Source organism: Lithobates pipiens, unplaced genomic scaffold (assembly GCF_037356315.1).
Source record: "Lithobates pipiens isolate NorthernLeopardFrog02 unplaced genomic scaffold, aLitPip1_a1.2 Scaffold_13, whole genome shotgun sequence".
Taxonomy (NCBI): Eukaryota; Metazoa; Chordata; class Amphibia; order Anura; family Ranidae; genus Lithobates; species Lithobates pipiens.
The window spans coordinates 235,986,946-236,010,967 of NW_027507718.1; the positions used below are offsets into that span (position 1 = coordinate 235,986,946).

A 24,022-nucleotide genomic window follows, 5' to 3' on the forward strand; every position below is an offset into this window, starting at 1 on the left:
ATAAAATGACCCCATTTTGGAAATCAAACACCCCAACGTATAATCTGTGAGGCATAATGAGTCTTTTGAACGGTTCATTTTTTTCCAGATGTTTTTGGAAAATGTGGAAAAAAAATGAAAACGCATTTTTATTTTTTTACACAAAGTTGTCAATTTATAAGATATTTCTAACACATAGCATGTACATAGCAAAAATGACACCCCAAAACACATTCTGCTACTCCTCCCGAGTATGGCGATACCACATGTGTAGGACCTTTACACAGCCTGGTCAGGCATTCTAGGAGCATAAATGACACCTCTCATTTCATTCCTACCTATCACACTTTTGAAGGTCCTGGAGCACTAGGACAGTGGAATTACCCACAAAATGATGCCATTTTGGAAAGCAAACACCCCAACGTATATATTCTATGGGCTGCAAATAGGTACTCGGGTACTCTGATGGGCTGCAGATAGGTACTCAGGTACTCTGATGGCCTGGTGACAGGTACTCTGATGGCCTGGTGACTGATATTTGGGTACTCTGAAGGGCGGTGATAGGTACTCATATGGACTGTGACAGGTACTCGGGTACTCTGATGGGCTGTGACAGGTACTCGGGTACTCTGATGGACTATGACAGGTACTCTGATGGATTGTGAGTGACAGGTACTATGATGGGTGGTGACAGGTCCTCTTTATTGGGGGGGCAATCAGTGTGATTGGTGTACACTAAGCAGTAACGAGAGGTTACCGCAATCTCCTCCTCATACACGATCGGTGTGTGAGAAGGAGAACCCAGTAACTTCTCGTTACCGTGGTTTATTTTCATTACAGTGATCGGCTGTGAAATGATCACAGCCGTTCATGTGGGTAAACAGCTGGCCAATGGCTGTTTACCAGCGTCGGTGACGAGCAGTGTTCCCAGGAACATGCCGCTGACGTGCTCGTGCCGTGCACAGTGGGGGTGTGACCATCTGTGATTGGCCGTGACTTCATCACAACCAATCACGTGGTAAACAGTCATACCCAATGGCTGTTCACCCCCTTCGGTGGCGAGTGGTGTCTCCGTGACACGACGCCACCGAAGAAACAGGGATGCGCGCGCACGATCGCGCGCAATCCCTGTTTAAACGGGAGGACGTCATATGATGCCCTCCCGCCACAATAAATGCGCCGCTTGCCCGTAATTTGACAGCCGGTGGTCGGGAACTGGTTAAGGATTGCAAAAATGTTGTTGGAGGAAATACTTTGGTTGATGTTTTACCATTTGTTCTGATGCGTGTCAGAAGTACAGCATCTTCAGCAACACCGTTTTATTTTGAATTAATGACAGGAAGGGAAATGATGCCTGTGTTTCCCAATTATAATTTTTTTGTCTACACTGCAAAAAGAGGCAATAGAAAAAACGAAAAGGATACAGATGTTGCAGGACAATCTGAACATTTTAAGTATGTGCAAAAGAGGTGGCCGCACTCCAATCTCCAGAAGTATAAATGGTTTAATTGTTAAAATCCACGCATAAGATCCATAGACCACGATACAACAGGACTATAGCAGCAAAGTTAACATTGCCTCACAAACCAAATTACTTAATCATAACCTCAGAAGCACATGTGTAGTTAACTCTTATATACCTAAATGACAGCTGAATCAATTAGTGCTTAAAGACTGCTGCTTAGGAAAAAACAGACCCATCTAATGTGTAAAACAACGTTCATAGTAAATTATTAATGATGTATTCAGGGACATTCTGGACATTTTTGTAATTGTATACTTGGATGACATCCTGATTTTCTTTGTATCCCTTGGTCTGCACAGAGGACATGTCAAGAGTGTTCTGTGCTGGCTCTGAGTAGTGTGAATTGGAGCAGCAGAGCATCCAATTCTAGGGCTTGATAATTTCCACAGCAGGAATTAAGATGGACTCCCAAAAAGTTTCTGCTATTAGACTGGCCTGCACCCACAGATAAGGTGGTGGGATTTGCAAACTTCTACTTCTAACTTTGAAAATTTATTAAAGGATTCTCCACCATCATCACTCCCATCACACAAACTAAACAGATTTTGGTGAGAAAAAAAAAATCCTGTCTGCAGTGATCCAATCACCATAGATTGCACCTAAACAGGAAATGTTTTAAAAGATTTTGCAGTTCTCTTTGTACCAAAAGGGGTATGGTGAGCTGAAGGAGAATCAAACTGCATAATGCCAAGGCTCTTCTGGATGGCAGCAATGAGCCTTTCCACGTTAGCGACTATGTTGCATGAAGCTCCATCTTTATAGCGGCATTCTGGGAGAAGAAAAATCTTCTGCATCTTCCTGCAAGACTGCCTCAATGTCCTCTTCATGCCCTCCTGTGTCCGCCTCGTCTAGGTCAGGCATATCAGGATCCCACTCAGGTAGAGAGTAGGAAAAGAGGCTTGGAGTTTCTGAGCCCTGGCCAAAGATGGAATTGGGACATACAGTAGACACAGAAAATGTTGCTTTTGTCAAGTAGGGCACTTGTGTGATTGAAATACAGCTAGAATCGGATGCAGAGATTGGGCTTAGAGTCTGCCCTTGCTCCAGTGCAAGGGGCATATGCCCCTTGCACTGGAGCAAGGGCAGACTCTAAGCCCAATCTATTTAAACTGGACAGTGCAAAATCTGGTGTAGCTGCGCATGGTAGCCAAACTTTCAGGTCTTTTGTCAAAGCTTAACCGAACAAACTAAAGTTAGAAGCTGATTGGCTACCATGCACAGCTGGAACAGATTTTGCACTCTCCAGTTGTAGTAAATCAGCCTCAATTGCCACGTAATTTTTTTTTATGGGCCTTCAGGAGAGGTAATTTTGTCTGAAGTCTTGCAATGGCTACTTTTCACCTGGTCTCTATCATAGCTATGTGTGAGGGTATTCCCCTGTGGGATACAGAGTAAACACATCCAGAGGGAGAATGCAGCAACCTGGGTATGGACTGTCCTGTAGTGAATCCTTGTGGCAAAGAGGCAAGAGGAAGCATTTGAGTACCTTATAAGGGCTCTAGGCAAAAGTGGTGATAAAATGTGTGGCCTGTGGTGTGATGTAATACCTGATCATCCACATGACACAAAGCTTTGAGTGGTTAAAGAGGAGCTGCACCTTTTAAAAAAAATATTAAAAGCCAGCAGCTACAAATATTGCAGCTGCTGACTTTTAATAAATTGACACTTACCTGTCCCAGGGTCCAGCGATGTCGGCGGCAGATGACGAGCAATCGTTCGTCTCTCTGCTGCCCACTCCGCCATCCTCTGTCAGGGAATCGGGAAGTGAAGCATTGCGGCTTCACAGCCCGGTTCCCTACTGCGCATGCGCGAGTCGCGCTGCGCGTCTCTACTGGTCCCCGCTGTGTACTGGGAACTGTGTGTTTCCCAGAACACAATGGGGGTGGGGCATCTGTGGCGGTCTTGTCCCGGAAGTGGGTGCAGATACCTGGATTATCCAGGTAACTGCACCCCCTCCCCCCTGAAAGGTGTCGATTGTGGCACCGGAGGGGGGTAGGGATCAGATGAGCGAAACTTCCACTTCAGGGTGGAAGTCCGCTTTAAGTTTTAGCACCACATTTTAAAAATTTTACACTGTAGTGAAACAATTCAAATATCTCCTAATGTATAACACTAATGGTCAGAAGCATACTACTGATCGCATTAGTTAGTATGAAAAAAGCAACACCCAAAGCTTTTGAAAGAATATACTTACAATAAGTATTTCAATGTGTATGCTTTATTTACAGAGTGGAGAATGAACATGCCTACTTGTACAGGTAGGCACACTAACATTTCCTTGTAAAAGAATATAAATAGTACATAAAACTCTATATAAGTAAACATTATGAAATGTATGTAATAATTACAATAAACTTACTAGGTTTTGGTCTATAGAAATAATTTGTTTTTAAATACTGCTTTCAAATATTATCTAGAAAACGAACTTTAAATTCTGAAAATACTTGAGAAAATTGCTTGCAAATGTACATGCGTACCATGTTAACAAACATGTGATACGAATTATATTAAAATACTGTTTTTACAATCCCCTTCACCCCTGAAAATTTTTAAAAAAGGCAGTTTTTTTTTTTTTAACTGCACTTGGCATCCACTGGAGCTGAGACCCGACAAGCTCAACATAAGTAAGCTACTAAAATGCAGCTCTTGTTATGGAAACATTAATAACTGGAATATAAAAGGCTTCTAGCCAGAGCTTATATCTCTGGAGAGATTTATAAGACACTATGAGACTGATCCTTTGTGCTGCTCCTCTGCTTGCAGTTGCTTTAGAATATAGAAGATAACTTGATAGCAGAAAATGTATTGCTCCTGCAACAAAAATACATTTACATTCAGTTTAATGCAGAAGGTCATGGATTCTGATTTAGTTCAGTAGTCTGCGAAAATGATTGTAACCCTGTACTTTGCCCACAAGGGGTAGATAAATACACACGATACAAGCAAATTCTCTGCTCTTATCTTCACAACACACTCAGAATTTTGCTGCTGAAGCTCCAAGAAAAACCCAATATACTTCCTACTGCCTCCCACAATGCAGTAATGGGAGAGCAAACTAAGGCTTGAGTAGAGGTAAGGTGGGGGAGCGGACACTTTATTATGCTTATGTATTATATTAGATTGGCTTCTGTGGGCAGAATGCAGGTAACTTTAAACTGGCCCTTTCAGAACAGTGTGGGCCATTCAATGCTTTATCTTGGATACAAGTGGCCTACTCAGAGATTTGGACATTGTTTTCTGACAGCGGCACACACTGCATCCATGGAAAATTTTCCAATATATCTCTTCGACAGAAGTTGATTAAACAACTGATTTCCGTTGAGCGGGGAAGCCCATTTATTGATTAAAATTCAGCCTGCCCCTGCTGGACCGGATACATTTTTATCAGTGTATGGTGCCGTTTTCATCCACTTGGTAAGGTTTTCCTTCGTTTTCTGGTGTGCAGCCAAACAGGAAGTGAGGAGAATCATTTTAGGGAGGACACAAACCGTGCTTAAAGCCCTGGTATTGCTGTTTAAGTCCAGTTTGATTTCCTTACTGCCTATTATGTTGTGACAGAAAGCAAGGAGAAATCTGTCAAATTGTTATGCAGACAGAAAGCAAAAGTTTTATCCCTCCCCCACATGCTGGTTTCCTACATCTGCTTACAAGAAGCTGAAATGTTAAATGGTTAAGGAATTGGCCTGTAACCATAAAGAACCAAAAAAATCATTTTTAACTAGTCAGTCAGCAACTTGATTTTAAAAGCGATTCATTGGTTGACTTTTCTCTACAATAGGGATAGGCAATTAGCGGACCCCCAGCTGTTGCAAAACTACAAGTCCCATCTTGCCTCTGCCTCTGGATGTCATGCTTGTGGCTGTCAGAGTCTTGCTATGCCTCATGAGAATTGTAGTTCTGCAACAGCTGGAGGTCCGCTAATTGCATATCCCTGCCCTACAACATAGTTCATGTTCATATTAGACCATTCATTGCACTCTGTGATCAGTCCCACCAATCTAAAGATGTACAGTATGTGCACAGACATAGTTGAAAGCGATTGTTAAGTTAGTTTACCTCAGTTTGAATCATCCCATGTCTTTGAAGCCTCATTGTTTGAACCAGATCTGAAATACTGAACTAAAGAGAAAAAAAATTAATAAAAGTGAATACACTTTGTAGTCATTCTGTTGCCGATATATACTGCGCACATTTTGGCTGGTTCCTGAGGAACTGCCTGAAATTCACTAAGTGGTTTGCCCTGTCTGCTGCTTCATGACAACCGCCGGATTAAAAATCAAAAGAACTGGTTAGAAAACAGTTGGCCAAACAACTGCTGCATCCAATCAGATGCCGGGTCATCTGTCAAAATACAATAGTCACAGTGGGAGATTCGTCCATCTGTACTGTAAAGCTTGGTTGGAGGTATGTGTGTTTTTTTCATGCAGCATTTTCTTTCTACCACTTTCTAATAAAAATGTAATTGCCACAAAGCAACCGCTCTCCTGTGTCTCTAGCCAACTGAGTGTGAACTACTCAGGAATCGTTTGAAATTCACTTAAGGGGTGGCTATGTCAGCTGCTTTCACGGGATAGTCATCGACTGAAAAATTGCAGGAGCCAGGCAGAAAATTGTTGGCTGCAGTGATGCATTTAATCAGATGCAGCCACTGTTTGGGTATTTCTAAAGGCAGTGGGGGTGACTGTCAGAATACAATAGGCACAGAGGGAGAGTTGCCCATCTGGCTTGTATAGCGTGGATAGAGCGCAAATGAAAAAAAGAAAACAAGTGTACAGCCAACTTATATTTTCTTTTTTTATTTCTACTGAAAATGCTATTGACTATTTTGTGATTATCTTAGTGAGGGTTGGTGGTGCCAAGATCAGTATTGCATGCAGTACTTAGCACACCGTGCCTGTTGACCACTGCAATGCAGTGGTGTGATTTGGGAACATAATAGACAAGGCATTTTGCCTTGATCATGCGGTGGGACTGCAATAAAATAGATGCTCAATGCAGTCCCACTACATGTGGTGTGAACCTAGCCCGAGTCTGAATTGTAAGCACAACCTCTCTTAGTTATGTGTGTGTATGGGTCATAAATATTCCTGGTAATGTTTACTCTTTTTTTCCATAAATGAAAATTATAGATAAAATTGCATGTATACATTTTGAATTCAATTTAAAGGAGAGCTATGGTCATAGAATACACGATCACTTTAAACATCAGCATTTTAGTAAAACTACAAACAATAGTTATTTTTGACAATCCAATATAAACTTACTTGAAAACTATCCTGCCTGTGTACTGGCCATCTCTTTCCACAACTTCCTGGATTCCCTGCATGCTTTGCAGCTTCTCTGCCTTTTAAGCTCTAAGGACTACATATCCCATGGTACTTTGCTGCCTGCCTGTACTTATTTGGTCTCCTGAAACTCCTTTCCTCAGCACCTCTGTAGTTCAGAAGGCAGGCTCTGCGAAATGTGTGACACTCAAAGGGAGCATAGTGAATATGTGTATTTAAATAAATATATGTGTGGAGATCTTTAGAAAGTAAGTTTGCAAAATTCAAGATTGCTCAAATTATTAGAAGTAGGCTAGAAATTTGTGAAATACAATGTGCAAATTAATATAAGATTGTGGGTGTCCTGTAGTTCACAAAGGTAGCTAAGAACAGTGATAACTGATGAAAGGCAGCAGAGGCAGAAAGCACAGCAAGTTACCAGCTCACAAGAGTTTTGCAGGATCAACAGGCACATTGCAGCTACTTCCAGGAGGCCCCTTATATGAAGGCCTCCCCTGTGCACGCTCCCTGCACACGCCCTACAGGGCGCACACGGAGCATGCTGTGATCAACGAGTCACTGAAACTCGGGTGATTACCGATCCGAGTAAGGGCAGACCCCTTACCATGTGATCAGCTGTCAGCCAATGACAGCTGATCACATGATCAAAACAAAAGCTCAGTGATGTTTTTTTTTTCTTCTCATCACGCTGACAGTGGAGGAAAAAAAAAAAAAAAAAAAAAGGTGATCACCGGCTCGTCTGAAAGGGACATTGGTCCCGAAGAGGAACAGGCAATTATGCCCCACCTATGCCACCTGCCAGTGCCCATAAGTGCCACCTATCAATGCCCACCAGTGGTGCCAATCAGTGCCACCTAGAAGTGCTGCCTATCAGTGTAACCGATCAGTGCCCATTACTGCCACCCATCAGTGCCCATCACTGCCACCTATCGGTGCCCATCAGTGCCACCTCATCAGCGTACATCAATGACGGACAAAAATTTAACGGTTTTAAAATTTTCTAACAAAATAAAAAAAATATTTAAAATTCGGTCTTTTAACATTTTTTTTTTTAAACAAAAAATAAAAACCGCAGAGGTGATTAAATACCACCAAAAGAAAGCTCTATTTGTGGGAATTTTTTTTTTTTTTATTTGGGTACAGTGTATCATGACCGCGCTGAAAATTGGTCTGGATAGGAGGGGGGGGGGGGGGGGGTTTAAGTGCCCAGTAAGCAAGTGGTTAAAATACAGGATTCTTGGTTTGCACTTAGGGCCTATTTACACCACCGTGTTGCATTAATGTCCACTGTATTGTGTCCTATGGTGCGTTTAATACTGTGTGTGCTATTTATCGTGAATGCCACCTCAAATCACCTTAACATGCTCCACAGCACACTGTGCACTGGTGAAAATGGGCCCTCCTAGCAAACTGCATCAAAGTGACCTTTTAATTGGCTAACCCTGTCTGTTTATATCAAATAATATTCCAGATTTCCATTCAATTAGGTCTCATTTACACTTAAACATGCTTTTTTTAATGTCTTTTTAATGTTTCAGTGATGTGTTCATGAAGCTTGGCAAATGTCCTGTGTGTGCCGATTTTCTATTTGTTTTAAAGGGGCCCAGTAGAACCCCATAATCATGAAAAGGGAGTGACTGCGGATGACATCCTTCCACTTCCCTTTTTGGTTTCCCAGTGCATCTTGAGATCTCATATCTGCAATACCTCCAAAAAAGCTTAAAAGCCTCTCAAAAGCTGCAGGTGCTGCTAGCGATCTTTGTCATAAGACTTCTATGTAGGCTTTAGAGAAGCTTTGAGGCACCAAACAAGACACATAGGAGATCATTTTTGAAACGAGGCAAACACAACAACATGTAAACAGGACTTTAAGCTCACAATTTTATTTTGGAACAGGTGCTTTCACTGGAATTAAGAGCGCTTTAAAAAAGTGTGTCCAGTGCCATATTCTGAAGTGTAAACAAGCCCTTATTCTACCCTGAATTATAAAGACTAATTTTACTCACCTCTAAATCTTTACTGATAAGGCCCAGCAAGACATCTATACATATGAGTGTGCCTGATCGACCAATGCCTGCACTGCAGTGAGTGATGATGGGGCCATTCCTATAGATGTGTCTCATGTAGGAGATGAAAGTGAGAAGTTGGTTTGGGTTTGTAGGCGTGTCATGATCTGGCCACGCAGTGAAGTTCAGGTGGGCTATGTGTCGTATTTCTGCAGTCTGTAACAAGAAAATAATAAATGACCCACCATTAGTAAATACAAATTTTTGATTTGGGATTGTTTTTTATTTAATTTTCTAAGAAACGGCATAAAATACCTTTTCATTTTGAACTCATATTAATATAAAATAGTGCATATAGTTCATTCCGATTGTGCAGGAGGAGTTTTAGTATTCTTTTTTATATTGGTATGTATTTCCCCTTCCATTGAAAGGAAGTATGGAGAACAGTAGCTCAAGGTGAAATTTAAACTTAACAGTGAGAACAGTCAACTCATGTTTAAATGATAGTCAGTCTGCCTGACAGTAGTGCTTTAGGAATCCTTTGCCATGAATTAAAAGTGTAATTGTAAAGCAAAGACTGTATACATATTGTAAACACAGACCTAAAACATCAGTTAAAAATGTAAACTTAAAAATAGCCAAAATAACAAAAACTTTCATGGTTTCCCACTAAAACAGTAATGGTGGAGCTCCTTTCAAAGCTCAATCCAGGTTTTAGGCACTGTCACAAACTTATAACAAGGGTTGGGAGGTCACTCAAATGCATGAGTATTACTGTCAAGTATTCCAAGTTGCAATGCCCCCTCTGTGCAGACAACAGCAGAAGACAACACAACTGTGTCTGCAAAAATATATAAATGCAATAGGCTGAACTTCTAGGACTCTATCTTGGCAAGAAAACTGACCTGAATATCTTGCAACTCCAAGATCCTTAGCAAAAAACTCTCCAGTTGCTGTGTTCTTAATAATGTCAGTTGAAGTCCATTATTTATCCGTAATGGCCTGTTGGGCCCATCAGGCCAATATCTTTGGCATTTTATCTTCCCTCCTTCAACTTCCTGGGTCATCATGGCAATCAAAGTGGAATTCTGTTCCCATACCATTTGCCAAAAATCTGGTACTGTACTAGGGAGAGGTCCTTGGCATGCAATGTAAGTGAATTCTTCACTGCCAACAGGCATCTTGATAAAACTTGCATTGATGTAACCATCATCTGTTCCAAGATGGACTCTAGTGGCATCATCTAGAATAGTAAAGCAAAACAAAAAGATAGAACTAATATATTTGTAACCACAAAGTTAGAGATTTTTTTTCAAACCATTAGGTAAGGCTCCAAACACATAAAAGTCGCATGACAAGTTGCAGCTTTTTTTTTCAATGGGGCCCAATAAAATCAGTGCAACTTAAAGTTGCAGTGACATTCCAGAGAATGTAAAGTCAGATCAAAGTTGCACTGAAAGTCGCACTGGAAATCATGGCAGAAAGAGATAATCTAGCCCATTAAAAAGTAGTCCACAATGTTAATAGGGTAGTAGATACAGTCTCTATATCTGATGCGACAGACATTTACCTCCAAGAGTTGTCAGAACCCAAGGCAAGACAAGTAATTTGTACCCCTAAACCACAGACATTTAGCTCCCAGAGTCCCTTCCACTCGTACAGTATTAAAACTACTTATGGTACAATTTAGGATGTACCACTCTCTCTTTGTTCTCCTTTCTTTCCGTTTTATCGCTCTCTATCCTAATTTCTTGTTTTTTCCCACATCCCACTCTCTAGCCATCTTTGTTCTTTCTCTCCCTTTTTCTTTGCCCCCCCTTCCTCTCCCTTCCATGTATTCTCTATTTTTATTCCTTCTCTTCCTCCTTGGTGTGGTGGGGGGAATGCGATGAGTGGCAGTGCTGGTGGGGGGTGGGATGAGTGGCAGTGCTGGTGGGGGGTGGGATGAGTGGCAATGCTGGGAGGAGTTCTGATCAGCCAACTTAGGTGCTCTTGGTCAAGGTCATCTGCTGATCTGAACTGTAGTGTGGACTTTTAATGGCAACTATAAATCACAGGTATGTTACTCACCATGCACTTGGCTTCACTGTGTCTCAGATTTGTGGTGTCTCGAAGCAGTGACACCTATGCCAAAATCAGGAGCTAGGGTCTCCTCCAGCCCTCCTACTTCACATTCCACACCAGTCAGCTGACATCGCCCCCCACCCATGCTGTGAACTGAATGGGCGGCCATGGGCTCCAGGAACAGCCCAATTGGGCGGCCACAGGCTCCAGGCACAGCCCTGCTGGGCGGCTGCAAAAAAGGCAGAGAGAGTGGTGCAGGCTTTAGAAACAGCCCAGGATTTGGTGACCCCTGGCAAATCATCATTCGACCCCCGAGGGGCTCCCGATCCCCAAGCTGAAAACCAGTGCTGTAGGCAAAGCAAAGGACAGAGAGCAGAGTCGACGGCCTGATGAAGGAGCAGGCATGCCACACCCACGACCTCCGCTTCCTGTGCAGACACCATCTCCGCTCTCCCAAGGTCCCCGGACTATCCAGGAAGCACTGGAATCTACCAGTACCGCCAAATTCTCCATACCATTGTGGGATTTTGTGCGATTCAGCGCGATCTCTGCCTACCTATGTCTGCCTACCTGCACGTTTAAATAAACACTTAAATGGCGCTGCTCTGTCTCCTTTGCTCTGGTAATCGCGCGTCTATAGAAGCGCGCTAATGTGAACGGAGCCTAAAAGCATATGCAAAGACTGGTAACATATCAGTTTGTGAAATAACAAACCTCTCTGTGACTACCACAGTTTTATTCTGCAAAATGCCTATAAAAATATACAACCAGAAAAATGCTGGATTTACAAATTTTTACTTTATTCCACCACAAAACCTCATAACTACAAGCTTATGTTACTCTTTAATCATGTCCAAAAGCAGGCACAGAACTATTGCTCATTATGATATACCCATACAATGTCATTGCAAATATTTTTAAAGCTGAAGTCTGGGAATTATTGTCATTGCATATTTACATTGGTCCAGCTTGGCACAGTGCATTAACTCATACCTGATGGACTGAAGGGGAAGCTGGAAAATAGGATTTTTATAACAGCTTACCTGTAAAATCCTTTTCTTTGATGTAAATCAGGGGACACAGAGCCATAGTAATAACTATGTGAGTTATATCGGACCATCAGGTGCTGGACACTGGCACACCCCTTAAGACATGAACTTCCCCCATATAACCCCTCCCACTACTGAGAGTCCCCAGTTTTGTAGCCAAGCAATCAAAGTGTATAAGAAGGGAGGGACCTCTGTGTCCCCTGATGTACATCAAAGAAAAGGATTTTACAGGTAAGCTGTTCTTACATCAGGGGACACAGAGCCATAGTAATAACTATGTGGGAAGTCCCATAGCAATGGCAACTGAAGGGGGGGGGGGGACATTAAAAAGTAAACAGGAGGCCAGAGGACTCATACTGCAGCCCTTTAGTATATGCTGTGTCCAAAGGCAATATCCTCATGACCTTTAATATCAATTTGATAAAATCGGAAAAACGTCTGAACCGAAGACCAAGTTGAGGTCTAACAGATCTGAGCCATAGAGGCATGATGATGCACCACCCTCTGAGAAGGAAGAATTTTCTTCTTTAAGCTGAAGCTTGAACAACCACTTTGTCCTATGTCGGGAGCCAAGCGTGTTGGAAACAAACAAGGCCTGAATCCTCTTTATTCCAGACCGACAGGATGGTGTCTTGAAGCAGTCTTTGAATAAAACTGAGCGTAAGGGCCGGCCCTGAAGGAGGCCACCATCTCCCCTAAAAATCTCCTGCAGCCAAATGAAGGAATTTTCCTTTATCTTGATAAGTTGAATTAGTCCTACAAAGGAATTGATTCACGACTGGGGTAAGAATACCTTCTTCTGTATGGTATCTATAACCAGCCCCCAAGTAACCTCCTTGATGGTTTTAAGGAGAATCTTCCTAGGCTGAGAATCCAACCTAGAGATTTCAGATATCTACAGCTGAGATCAGACTCAGACTGGTTTTAGACTTGAGACTGAATGATCTAATAAAAGCAGATCTTCCAATAGGCTAGGGCCGTTATTCCTTGAGCCCTTAATCAGGGAGTAGACAAACACCTGACTTGTGCGGCTACTCCCTCCATGTTAGGATCCTCAGAAGAGGAAAAATAAGTATCTTCCAATATTTGGGAAGATCTACCTGATCCCCAGCCTCCTGCACCTCAACAAAAGGGCCCAGGGGACTAGATGGGAATCTGCTATGTTTAGCCCTACTATGGAGAGAAATCATAGCAATAATCTTTTAAATGGTAGAAGAAAAAAACCTGTTTGTATGAAATACACAGGGACAGAAGTGTTCTACCCCTGACGGCTCATCTGACTGGCCATATTTTTCTTTTAACCTCTCAGGGGAGGAAGACATTCTTTTGGAAGGGTTTTTAGTTTGTTGTATACCATTAACCCCTTAGAACCCTTAGAGGAGTTCCTGGTCCCTTTGTCACTCATAGCTTACAGTACAAAGCAGAGGCAGTACCAGTAAAAGAATGTTTCACTTGCTAGGCTATAGTACAGTACAATAACTGCTATTAATCCTAGCTATACAGTACAATGTTGCCAAAAGGGAAATGCATGTGTCACCAAACCTGATCAGCAACCACTCTGTTCTGTCCCTCCACCGCCAGCAGCTTCTCTTGCAGAGCTCTAAACTACTTCCTACACGTGTGGCCGGCGTCTGACGCCGCTTAGCCATGCCCCCCACTCGGAAAAACAGGGATGAGCGCCGGAATTATGGCAGGGGGTAAATCCTCCCCTCAGCAAGCGCCCGCAGCTTGCCAAAAAAAACTCTCTTTTTTTGTGAAAAAAAAAAAGGCAGCTGGCTGGCATTCAATCAGACAAAAATCACCAATCTGGGGGCCCAGGAAGTGATCAGACCCCCCTTCATACCTGAGGGTCTGAGCTGGCTTGAACAGAGAGGAGAGTGGAGCTTCTGCCGTTTCCAGCGTCAGAATGGTGAGTACTCAATACAGCCTCCAGTGGTGACACAGACATGACATGACATGACAACACAATAAATGGAAGGAGAGATTCCTGAGAAAATTTCCCCTACCTTATCTCGCAGCAGGGTTTATCAGAGATAAAATACCCAATCTTTGCCCTTCATGGTAGGCTCCGAGACCTTAAAAGGAAACCTTCAGGAACCAGGGAACACTCAGGTTATCCCACAATCCTGGACCTGCGAGAAGACCCTGCCAGTAAACTTTTATTGGCCTTACTACCAAAAAGTACTGGATCCCAGGGCCCGGCTCTTAAAGCATTTGCAAGCAAAACCTCACGTCTTTGGATGACGAGGCCCGGGTACCATTCATTTAGTCCATTACGGAGACATCAGAACGGATCCGGTCAGGATGGCTGGCTCTCATCAAAGGATTACTGCCTGTGGAATTCAGTACAACACATCCTTACAAGTGCCCAACATCTTAGACACTGGCGAAAAAACTGAGGGAGGGGTTACATGGGGGAAGTTCACGCCTAAAGAGGCGTGCCAGTGTCCAGCACCTGATGGTCCAATATAACCCACATAGTTATTACTATGGCTCTGTGTCCCCTGATGTAAGACACTATAGTGATAGTTGCAATCTTCCACCTTGCCCAATTAGAAAAACGCCTTGTAGTCATTTTAAAAATACAGGGTGTTCTATGAATGGTGATGGTGCCAAGCGAACAAACCCCTGTGGTCAGTGTGCACTGGGACAAGCACTCCCATAGAACCTAGCAGGACCCAGAAAATTTTGGCTATCACCAGTGGCGTAACTAGAACCTTCAGGGCCCCGGTGCAAGAAACCATGTAGGGCCCCTCTGGCCTCCAGCCAGGGCCCTCCCCACTGGTCCCGGGGGCAACAGGACCTGGATAGAAGGGGGAACAAATCCCCTTCATTTTCCTCCTGCAGCCACTTAATGCCTATCAGAGGGAGAGGAGATGCAGTTTTAGTGGCTGCAGGAGAAAAATTAAGGGGATTTGTTCCTCTAAATGCCCCCAACCCATCCAGGTGTTCAGGGGCAACATGTGCGCTAATGCAATTGTGATCCCTGTAGTTATGCCCCTGGGATGAGTGGCAGTGGGTGGTGGGGAATGGGATGAGTGGCAGTGGTGAGGGAGAGATGGGATGAGTGGCAGCGGTGGGGAGTGTGGGATCAGTGGCAGCAGTGGTGGTTGGGTGGGGGGATGGGATGAGTGACAGCAGTGAGGGGGGATGGGATCAGTGGCAAGGGTTGTGGTTGGGGAGGTGGGCTCAGTGGTAGAGGGGTTGAATGGGATGAGTGGCATCAGTGGGGGCATTGGATGAAATGTGTGGCAGTTGTGGTGGGAGGATGGGATCCGTGGTGAGGGTAGTGGTTGGGAGGGTGGGATGGGATGAGTGGTGGAGAGGGGAATAGTATCAGTGGCAAGCATGGTGGTTGCGCGATGGGATTAGTGGCAGTAGTGGTCATGGTGGGGTGGATCAGTGGCATCAGTGGTTGTGGTGGTGTGGGGGGTATCAGTGGCAGTAGTGGTTGTGTTGGGGGCATCAGTGGTGGTGGTGTGGGGGAGAGGGTATCAGTGGCAGTGGTGGTGTGGTGGGGTGGGGTTACCTGTGGCAGTAGTGGTTGTGTGGTGGGGTTACCTGTGGCAGTAGTGGTTGTGTGGTGGGGTTACCTGTGGCAGTAGTGGTTGTGTGGTGGGGTTACCTGTGGCAGTAGTGGTTGTGTTGAGGGGTATCAGTGGTGGTGGTGTGGGGGAGAGGGTATCAGTGGCAGTAGTGGTGGTGTGGGGGAGGGGAGGAATCAGTAGTGGTGGTGTGGGGGGGTTATCTGTGGCAGTAGTGGTTGTGTTGGGGGGGTATCAGTGGTGGTGGTGTGGGGGAGAGGGTATCAGTGGCAGTAGTGGTGGTGTGGGGGGGGGGGTTATCTGTGGCAGTAGTGATGGTGTGGGGGGGTTATCTGTGGCAGTAATGGTGGTGGTGTGGGGGGGGTTATCTGTGGCAGTAGTGATGGTGTGGGGGGGGGGGGTTATCTGTGGCAGTAATGGTGGTGGTGTGGGGGGGTTATCTGTGGCAGTAATGGTGGTGGTGTGGGGGGGGGTTATCTGTGGCAGTAATGGTGGTGGTGGTGTGGGGGGGTTATCTGTGGCAGTAATGGTGGTGGTGTGGGGGGGGGGGGGGGTTATCTGTGGCAGTAATGGTGGTGGTGTGGGGGGGGGTTATCTGTGGCAGTAATGGTGGTGGTGTGGGGGGGGGGGGGGGTTATCTGTGGCAGTAATGGTGGTGGTGTGGGGGGGGGGTTATCTGTGGCAGTAATGGTGGTGGTGTGGGGGGGGTTATCTGTGGCAGTAATGGTGGTGGTGTGGGGGGGGGTTATCTGTGGCAGTAATGGTGGTGGTGTGGGGGGGGGTTATCTGTGGCAGTAATGGTGGTGGTGTGGGGGGGGGTTATCTGTGGCAGTAATGGTGGTGGTGTGGGGGGGTTATCTGTGGCAGTAATGGTGGTGGTGTGGGGGGGTTATCTGTGGCAGTAATGGTGGTGGTGTGGGGGGGTTATCTGTGGCAGTAATGGTGGTGGTGTGGGGGGGTTATCTGTGGCAGTAATGGTGGTGGTGTGGGGGGGGGGGTCATCTGTGGCAGTAATGGTGGTGGTGTGGGGGGGTTATCTGTGGCAGTAATGGTGGTGGTGTGGGGGGGGGGTTATATGTGGCAGTAATGGTGGTGGTGTGGGGGGGTTATCTGTGGCAGTAATGGTGGTGGTGTGGGGGGGGGGTTATCTGTGGCAGTAATGGTGGTGGTTTCGGGGGGTTATCTGTGGCAGTAATGGTGGTGGTGTGGGGGGTATCTGTGGCAGTGGTGGTGGTGTGGGGGGGGGGATCAGTGGCAGTTTTGATATTGAGGGATGGGTGCCACTCACTTGCATATCACTTGTGGTTCCTCCTCCTTGCTCTGTCTTGCTTGGGCGAGCAGAGAGGATGGGTGGGGCTTGTGAGTGAAGGCAGAGCCAGAGAAGATGGCGGGGACTGTGCCCATAAGTGCAGGCGGTGACAGAATATGGGCGGGGCCTTGCATGAAGGCCGAGAAGATGGGCAGGGCTTGATTTCGTGAGTGCAGGCGGTGACAGAGAGGAGGCAGAGCCGGAGACCGTGGCGGAATTATAGGGGTCGCCAAGATCGCCATGGAGACCGGGCCCCTTGCTGCAGGGGGCCCCGAGGGCCCCCTGTACTTCTGCGATAGGAGGGAAGGCTGAGAGGAGCTCACAATCATCAGCCGAACTGAAATCGGCACTGTGCGGCAGCTCCTCACATTAGGCTTAGTGAAAGCAGTGTGTGCTCTTTGTCTCCCCCTAGAGTGCAGTACCCGCCAGGAAGAGGTAAATGTCTGGCGTTTTTTTTTAATAAGCCTATCTACTGTATTTGTGATTGTATGTGTGTGTGAGCATGCTTGTATGAGTGAACATGCTTGTATGTGTGTGTGTGTGTGAGCATGCTTGTATGAGTGAACATGCTTGTATGTGTGTGTGTGTGTGAGCATGCTTGTATGAGTGAACATGCTTGCATGTGTGTGTGTGAGCATGCTTGTATGAGTGAACATGCTTGTATGTGTCTGTGTGAGCATGCTTGTATGAGTGAACATGCTTGTATGTGTGTGTGTGTGTAAGCATGCTTGTATGAATGAACATGCTTTTATGTGTGTGTGTGAGCATGCTTGTATGAGTGAACATGTGTGTGTGTGTGTGTGTGTGTGTGCATGCTTGTATGAGTGAACATGCTTCTGTGTGTGTGAACATGCTTTTATGTATGTGTGTGTGAGCATGCTCGTATGTGCGTGTGTGTGAGCATGCTCGTATGTGCGTGTGTGTGAGCATGCTCGTATGTGCGTGTGTGTGAGCATGCTCGTATGTGCGTGTGTGTGAGCATGCTTGTATGTGTGTGTGAGCATGCTTGTATGTGTGTGTGAGCATGCTTGTATGTGTGTGTGAGCATGCTTGTATGTGTGTGTGAGCATGCTTGTATGTGCATGTGTGTGAGCATGCTTGTATGTGCATGAGCATGCTTGTATGTGCATGTGTGTGAGCATGCTTGTATGTGCATGTGTGTGAGCATGCTTGTATGTGCATGTGTGTGAGCATGCTTGTGTGTGCGTGAGCATGCTTGTGTGTGAGCATGCTTGTATGTGTGTGTGTGAGCATGCTTGTATGTGTGTGTGAGCATGTATGTGTGTGTGTGTGTGTGAGCATGCATGTATGTGTGTGAGCATGCATGTATGTGTGTGTGTGTGAGCATGCATGTATGTGTGTGTGTGCGAGCATGTATGTATGTGTGTGTGTGTGAGCATGCTTGTGTGTGTGCTTGTGAGCATGCTTGTGTGTGTGCGTGTGAGCATGCTTGTATGTGTGTGAGTGTGTGTGTGAGCATGCTTATGTGTGTGTGTGTGTGAACATGCTTGTCTGTGTGTGTGAGAGCATGCATGTATGTGTGTGTGTGTGTGTGTGTGTGAGCATGTATGTATGTATGTGTGTGTGTGTGTGAGCATGCTTGTGTGTGTGCGTGTGAGCATGCTTGTGTGTGTGCGTGTGAGCATGCTTGTATGTGTGTGAGTGTGTGTGTGAGCATGCTTATGTGTGTGTGTGTGTGTGTGTGAACATGCTTGTATGTGTGTGTGAGAGCATGCATGTATGTATGTGTGTGTGTGTGTGTTCATATATGTATGTGTATGTATGCATGTGTGTGTGCATGTGTTTATCAGTGGCGGTGCATCCAAAAGGGTGCACAGGTTCCACCCCCTCTATGACCAATGGATAGATTCATGCATAGCATAGCATGAATCTATCCATGGCCACCGCTGCCACCCCCATATTTAGGTGTCTGGTTCCTTTTGGGGTGCCGGGTGCCTGAATTACAGCGGCGGGGGGTGTTTTTGTAGCGCCTGATTAGAGCCATGGGCTATAATAGGCTTCAAAATAGGTGAACTGCGAGCGCCATGCTTGACGCTCACAGTCTACCCAGCCATGTGTGTTAGAAAAGTGAATTAATATTCACTTTCCTAACACTGAACCGCCTCTCCACCAATCAGGTGTGCGGGTCTTTTACCCATCACTTGATTGGCTGAAACGATAGACACAGCTATTGGACGCCCATCAGGAGGAGAGGACGGGAGATGAGGATGGCAGTAGCTGCATGGAGGACCCCGCTCATGGCCGTTACCCGCTGCCCCACCAAGACAGGGTAAGTGGCGGGCAGACAGTGAGCGGGCAGTGGGGATTCACAGTGGCAGCATTTGATGGGCACAGTAGCAGCATTTGATGGGCACAGTGGTAGCATTTGATGGGCACAGTGGCGGCATTTGATGGGCACAGCGGCGGCATTTGGGCACAGCGGCAGAGTTTGATGGGCACAGTAGTGACATTTGATGGTACAGTGGTGGCATTAGATGGTACAGTGGTGGCGTTTGATGGGCACAGTGGCTGTAATTGATGTTTTTTAAATCGGTTCCTTTATATGCAGCCACCCACTTGGGACTGGGCCCTGGTGTTCCACCATCGGGCTCGGAGAAAAGAGCCCTGTCCGGAGGTCGGGGGGGGGCCTGCCATGGTTTCCTGCATCGGGGCCCTGAAGGTTCTAGTTACGCCACTGGCCGGAGAAGATGGGCGGAGTGGGCAGGGACTGATCCCGTGAGTGCAGGCGGTGACAGAGAAGACTGAGTGAAGAAGAGAAGATGAGCAGAGTGGGTGGGGAATGTGCGGGAGCGGAGAGGATGGGCAGAGTAGGCGGGGACTGTCCCCGTGAGTTTGAGAGCAGAGGATGGGTGGAGAAGATAGGCGAAGCAGCCCATCTATCTCCCGGGCAGGTCTATCTCTCGGGCGGCAGCGGGAACCCCCTACAGTGGCGGAACTCAAGGGCCCAGTCGCAAATGCGACTGGTGTGACCCTGATAATTCCGCCACTCGCCATCACTGTAGTAGCACAGTCACGAACATTCTCATCAGACACGATCCTGGGATGGGCTGAGAAATAAAAAGGTGCAGCAGCTACAGCCAGCTGGAAAGTGGAAACATCACAGATCAATGTGCATATTCACCAGCACATTGCTGATCTTCAATGTCCAGATGCATCCATTCAAAGTGATGACATTACAGCAGAAGAGTGCAATGTTTTAGGGCCATGCAAAACCTCTGTCAGGCACCAACCATTACAAGGATTTCCAACTTCCCCAATGGGGAAGTAACACACCAGATCTCAGCTATTACTGTAGTAGTGCTGACTGCTACAGTGGTTTCCAGCTTCTCCAATGGTTCATAAGGTACGAGTAATGCATACTTGCATTGTGTGAAAATGGACTGCTCAAAGCATCACCTGCAGTTCTATATAGTGTACACAGGTCATTCATGGAAGTTCTGCCATAAGCATGATACACAAATATCACAAATATAATGTTTTCCCAGCATACTAGCAAACATTTATGGCTTTATTTTGCCAGTGTCCAATCTTCTGAAGGCAGCAGCATAACCCAATGTACCCAAGTACATCATCATGTCCCCTTAATGTACGATTTAGAAATTAATCCTTGCTGCCAGGAAGGATGTGGTTCTTTTAACCACTTGCTTACTGGGCACTTTTACCCCGTTCCTGCCCAGGCCAATTTTCAGAGCTGTCGCACTTTGAATGACAATTGCATGGTCATGCAACGCTGTGCACAAATTACATTTTTGTCTTTTTTTTTTTTACATAAAGAAAGCTTTCTTTTGATGCCATTTAATCACCACTTATTTTTCACTAAAAAAAAAAACCTAAAAAAATCCAAACAATTTGAAAAAAATAGAAAAAAAACTTTATAGTCAGGTGAGCTTTCTCCTGCACTGATGGGCATTGTTGAACACTGATAGGCTACACTGATGAGGTGGCACTGAAGAGGAGGCATTGATTGGCAGCACTGGTGGGTATTTGGACTTCGCTGATAATCAGGACACTGCCCTTTACAGAAGCTGGTTATCGGCTCTCTTCTCCCTTCCTCGGCCTGCCAGTGTGAGAAAAGGAAAGCTAATAACCAGTTTCTGTGATTGGCTCTTTACCTCAATCTGTGATCTGCAGTGTCCGGATGACAGGCATTGGTTGGCGCGATCACAGAAGAACGTCATATGACAGCTTCCCAGAACTGGCAGGCCATGCTGTAGCCATCATTTGGCTATACCGCGGTCGGCAAGTGGTTAAATGGATCTTGAATCCTGAGGCTAGTTGGATGGACTCCTGATTGTGTTATCAATGTGATCAATGCTGTTGCTGACAGTTCAGTCAGAGTGCTATGGGTGGTGTTTGAGCGCATTCCCATGGCAAAAAAAAAAAAAGAAGTACAAATATATGCGGGAGCCTAGTGTTAAAGCCTCCTTAAAGCTTCCTAAAGATTTGAGATCTGTCATCTATGGAGCGCTGGCCATTTTTTCTACTGTAGATTCACATGGTGTCTCCGTTGGCTGTGCATCCTCCTCAGTGCATGAAAGGTGAGGGTGCAGGATGGATTCCAATTCAGCCATTGTATTCAGTACCTACACAGTGACCACATCTGCTTGAATCCAGTCTCAGTTTGGACGACAATTTTCCACCCAGGTTCTTCAATTGTTCAATGTTTCTTGAGCTGGGTAGTGCCAACAAGGATCAACCATGGATGAGTTTTGAACAAATCAGGAATCAGACAAAATGGGAGCTGTGTACAAGCAAGCTTTTGAGTATTCATTAAATACATAATTTTTTAAGTGTAGAGGGGAAGGAGGATGGATGTGCTAGGGGGATTCAGAAAAACAAAGACTGTTTTGTTAATGCTAGTGTAATGACAACATATACATCATTTTTGATTTTGCCTTTATCACTACCTTAATTTGTAGTCAGTTACAGAAATGAAAATGACATATGATGAAACTCTTAAGGAACAAACTAAAAGTGTCATATTTAAAAATGTAGGGACCTACATGGTAATATGTTCTTGTATCTGTTTTTCTTTTTGTTTTCTTTGCTTTGTCCAATAAGGCATTGATCAAGTGGTTTTAAATCCTGAAGGCTCTGTAGAGATAAAAACTAATCATCCAAAATGGACAATAAAAATATATTTGAAACATTTAAGCTACATAAAGCACTATAGTTACATTCAGATATAAGTAAATATGCTAAGCATGTACAAACACAACAATTCAGTTCAATATTTTGTGTTTTAATTGCAATGGAATTTGCAATTCACAGACAATAGAAGGAGAGGATGCAGTCAGGCACTAGGCTGAAATGTATGAACTAGTTATATGTATGTTCTGTGCAAGCTCTTAGCCTTCCAAGCTTTATAATGTTTTCAACATTGATCACATAGATATAAGTGGGATTAAGGCCTGGTTCACAGTAGTGCGATGCCAGACATCACGTGATTCGCACTGCATTGCTGTGAAGATCACATGCGAGGTCAGTGCGATGTGATTTCAGCCATACAAACTGTATGGCTGAAATTGCATCGCATTCACACCAAAATGGTGCAGGACCCTTTTTTCAGTCTGCACTGAAATCAGATCGCATGGGTGTTCACACATATGCGATCCGATTCCTGCTCCATTTCACAGTTTGCACTGTGATCTGCGAACCGATCTGGGAGTGTGTCGTTAACTTTACATTGACACCCGCAGCGGTTTGCAGATCTCAGTGTGAACCCACACTGGATTCGCAGGGTTCTCACATCGCACTAGTGTGAACCAGGCCTTAGTGCTGTATATTCTCAGGGTGTTTCTTAAAGGGAATATATTGAGAGGTACAAAGAAAAAGAGCTCCCCTAAGGTCGACTTTAAAGGCACACAGAAATATAACTAAAAAGGTGTGTAGAGCATTTGTAGTACAAAAAACGAGGACTTCATATGCGTTGTAAATATGTTGATAACATCCAAAATAGTTTAAGCATTCCATTGCTCTATATTTGTATATGTACCAATTTTAGTGACAAATAAATATTAATAAATATTTCATTAATAAATTTATATCAGCACAAAAAAAATTGTTCCCCATACACTGATATTATGCCACCACTCTACGTTAAAACCCACCCGCACAGTGGTTAAATATAACGCACATTAAAGTATTTACATATTCTGAACAAGTGGTAAAAACACTGTAAGCAAGTGTGCAACCATTTTCTAAATCCCTGCACAACCGCAGGTTTGAACCCCCTGCTGGTTCATAGCAAGAAATATACCCAATTACAACCTATGCCTGTTTTTGACAATACTAGTTATCTGCTATCCCAACCTTTAGCCTGTTTGTCATCAATCCTTGTTGTGCTGCCCTGACCTTATGTTTGTTTGAACACAACATTGTTTGCATCTTGTTCTGCACCATGTTTAATTTCTTCTGGTTGTCAGTTGTCACTCTGAGTGTAATAGGGGGCTCGCAATCTGGGAGCTGTCCATATCGAAGCCCATCATCCCCTTGCCTGGTGCTCTGGTGAACAGCAGAAAGTTCCGTAGACTGCTCTTTGGCTCTCTTTAAGGCCTACATTCGCCAGGTGATACAGAGGGTCTACTACCTCTGTGACGTCTGGAGCACCTTCTACCTTTCTAATTAAAATCATCAGCGCTTGTAATGTATTTATTTAAAAATTAGGTAACTTCAATCAGAAGGTACCTGCGTAGTACAGTACTTTGTAATGGAGTGGATCATTCATTTATTACAGGTAGTTAAACTTCTTGTTAATTTAGTTTTAAGTGGACAGTGATGTGGGTGTCTTAGAAAAACATACAGGTTTACCTCACTGGACTGAAGTGAGGATCAACTGACAGAAATTCCCCTCCCTTAGCTGGACAAATTGCCTATTATGGCAGTTATGCATTTTTTCAAATGTTCTTACCTCAAACTCCTTGGCAGGGGCATTCTGATCAAGCATGCTTTTTATCTGTCGTATGACCATCTTTAAATTATTTCCTGAATACTGGCCTGATGGCTGTACTCGAACAAGGGGAAGATTGGACAGCTTCTCATTTGTTATTCGAAAGGAATCTTGAAGGGAAATACAAACTGTTAATGTTAATTATTTTACATTTAAGAAACAATGTAGATGCCACATTTAAGAAAGCAAGTATGTACTGTTTTTGCCAAAAAGCAACAGTGCTGACATCAGTGATGCAACACAAAATTAGGTCCTGACTGAAAATAATTCCATACACTCAAACTGCCAAT

The 24,022-nt window shown here is 44.8% G+C and overlaps 1 protein-coding gene across 14 annotated transcripts in view; it reads right to left on the bottom strand.

Moving 5' to 3' along the window:
- Positions 1-3,706: 3,706 nt before the first annotated feature.
- PTPN13 (protein tyrosine phosphatase non-receptor type 13) overlaps positions 3,707-24,022 on the bottom strand; it is a 413,328-nt gene continuing 393,012 nt past the window's right edge. For 12 of the 14 annotated variants that reach the window (XM_077476384.1, XM_077476379.1, XM_077476376.1 and 9 more), the window contains 6 exons: positions 23,694-23,842; positions 21,787-21,892; positions 9,701-10,038; positions 8,796-9,011; positions 5,561-5,623; positions 3,707-4,315 (listed from right to left, as the gene is read on the bottom strand). In XM_077476384.1, coding sequence (XP_077332510.1) covers positions 4,229-4,315; positions 5,561-5,623; positions 8,796-9,011; positions 9,701-10,038; positions 21,787-21,892; positions 23,694-23,842 — 959 coding nt within the window. In that variant the 3' untranslated portion in view covers positions 3,707-4,228. The remainder of the gene's footprint in view (positions 4,316-5,560; positions 5,624-8,795; positions 9,012-9,700; positions 10,039-21,786; positions 21,893-23,693; positions 23,843-24,022) is intronic. The other 2 variants (XM_077476374.1, XM_077476385.1) reach the window with 1 other exon arrangement.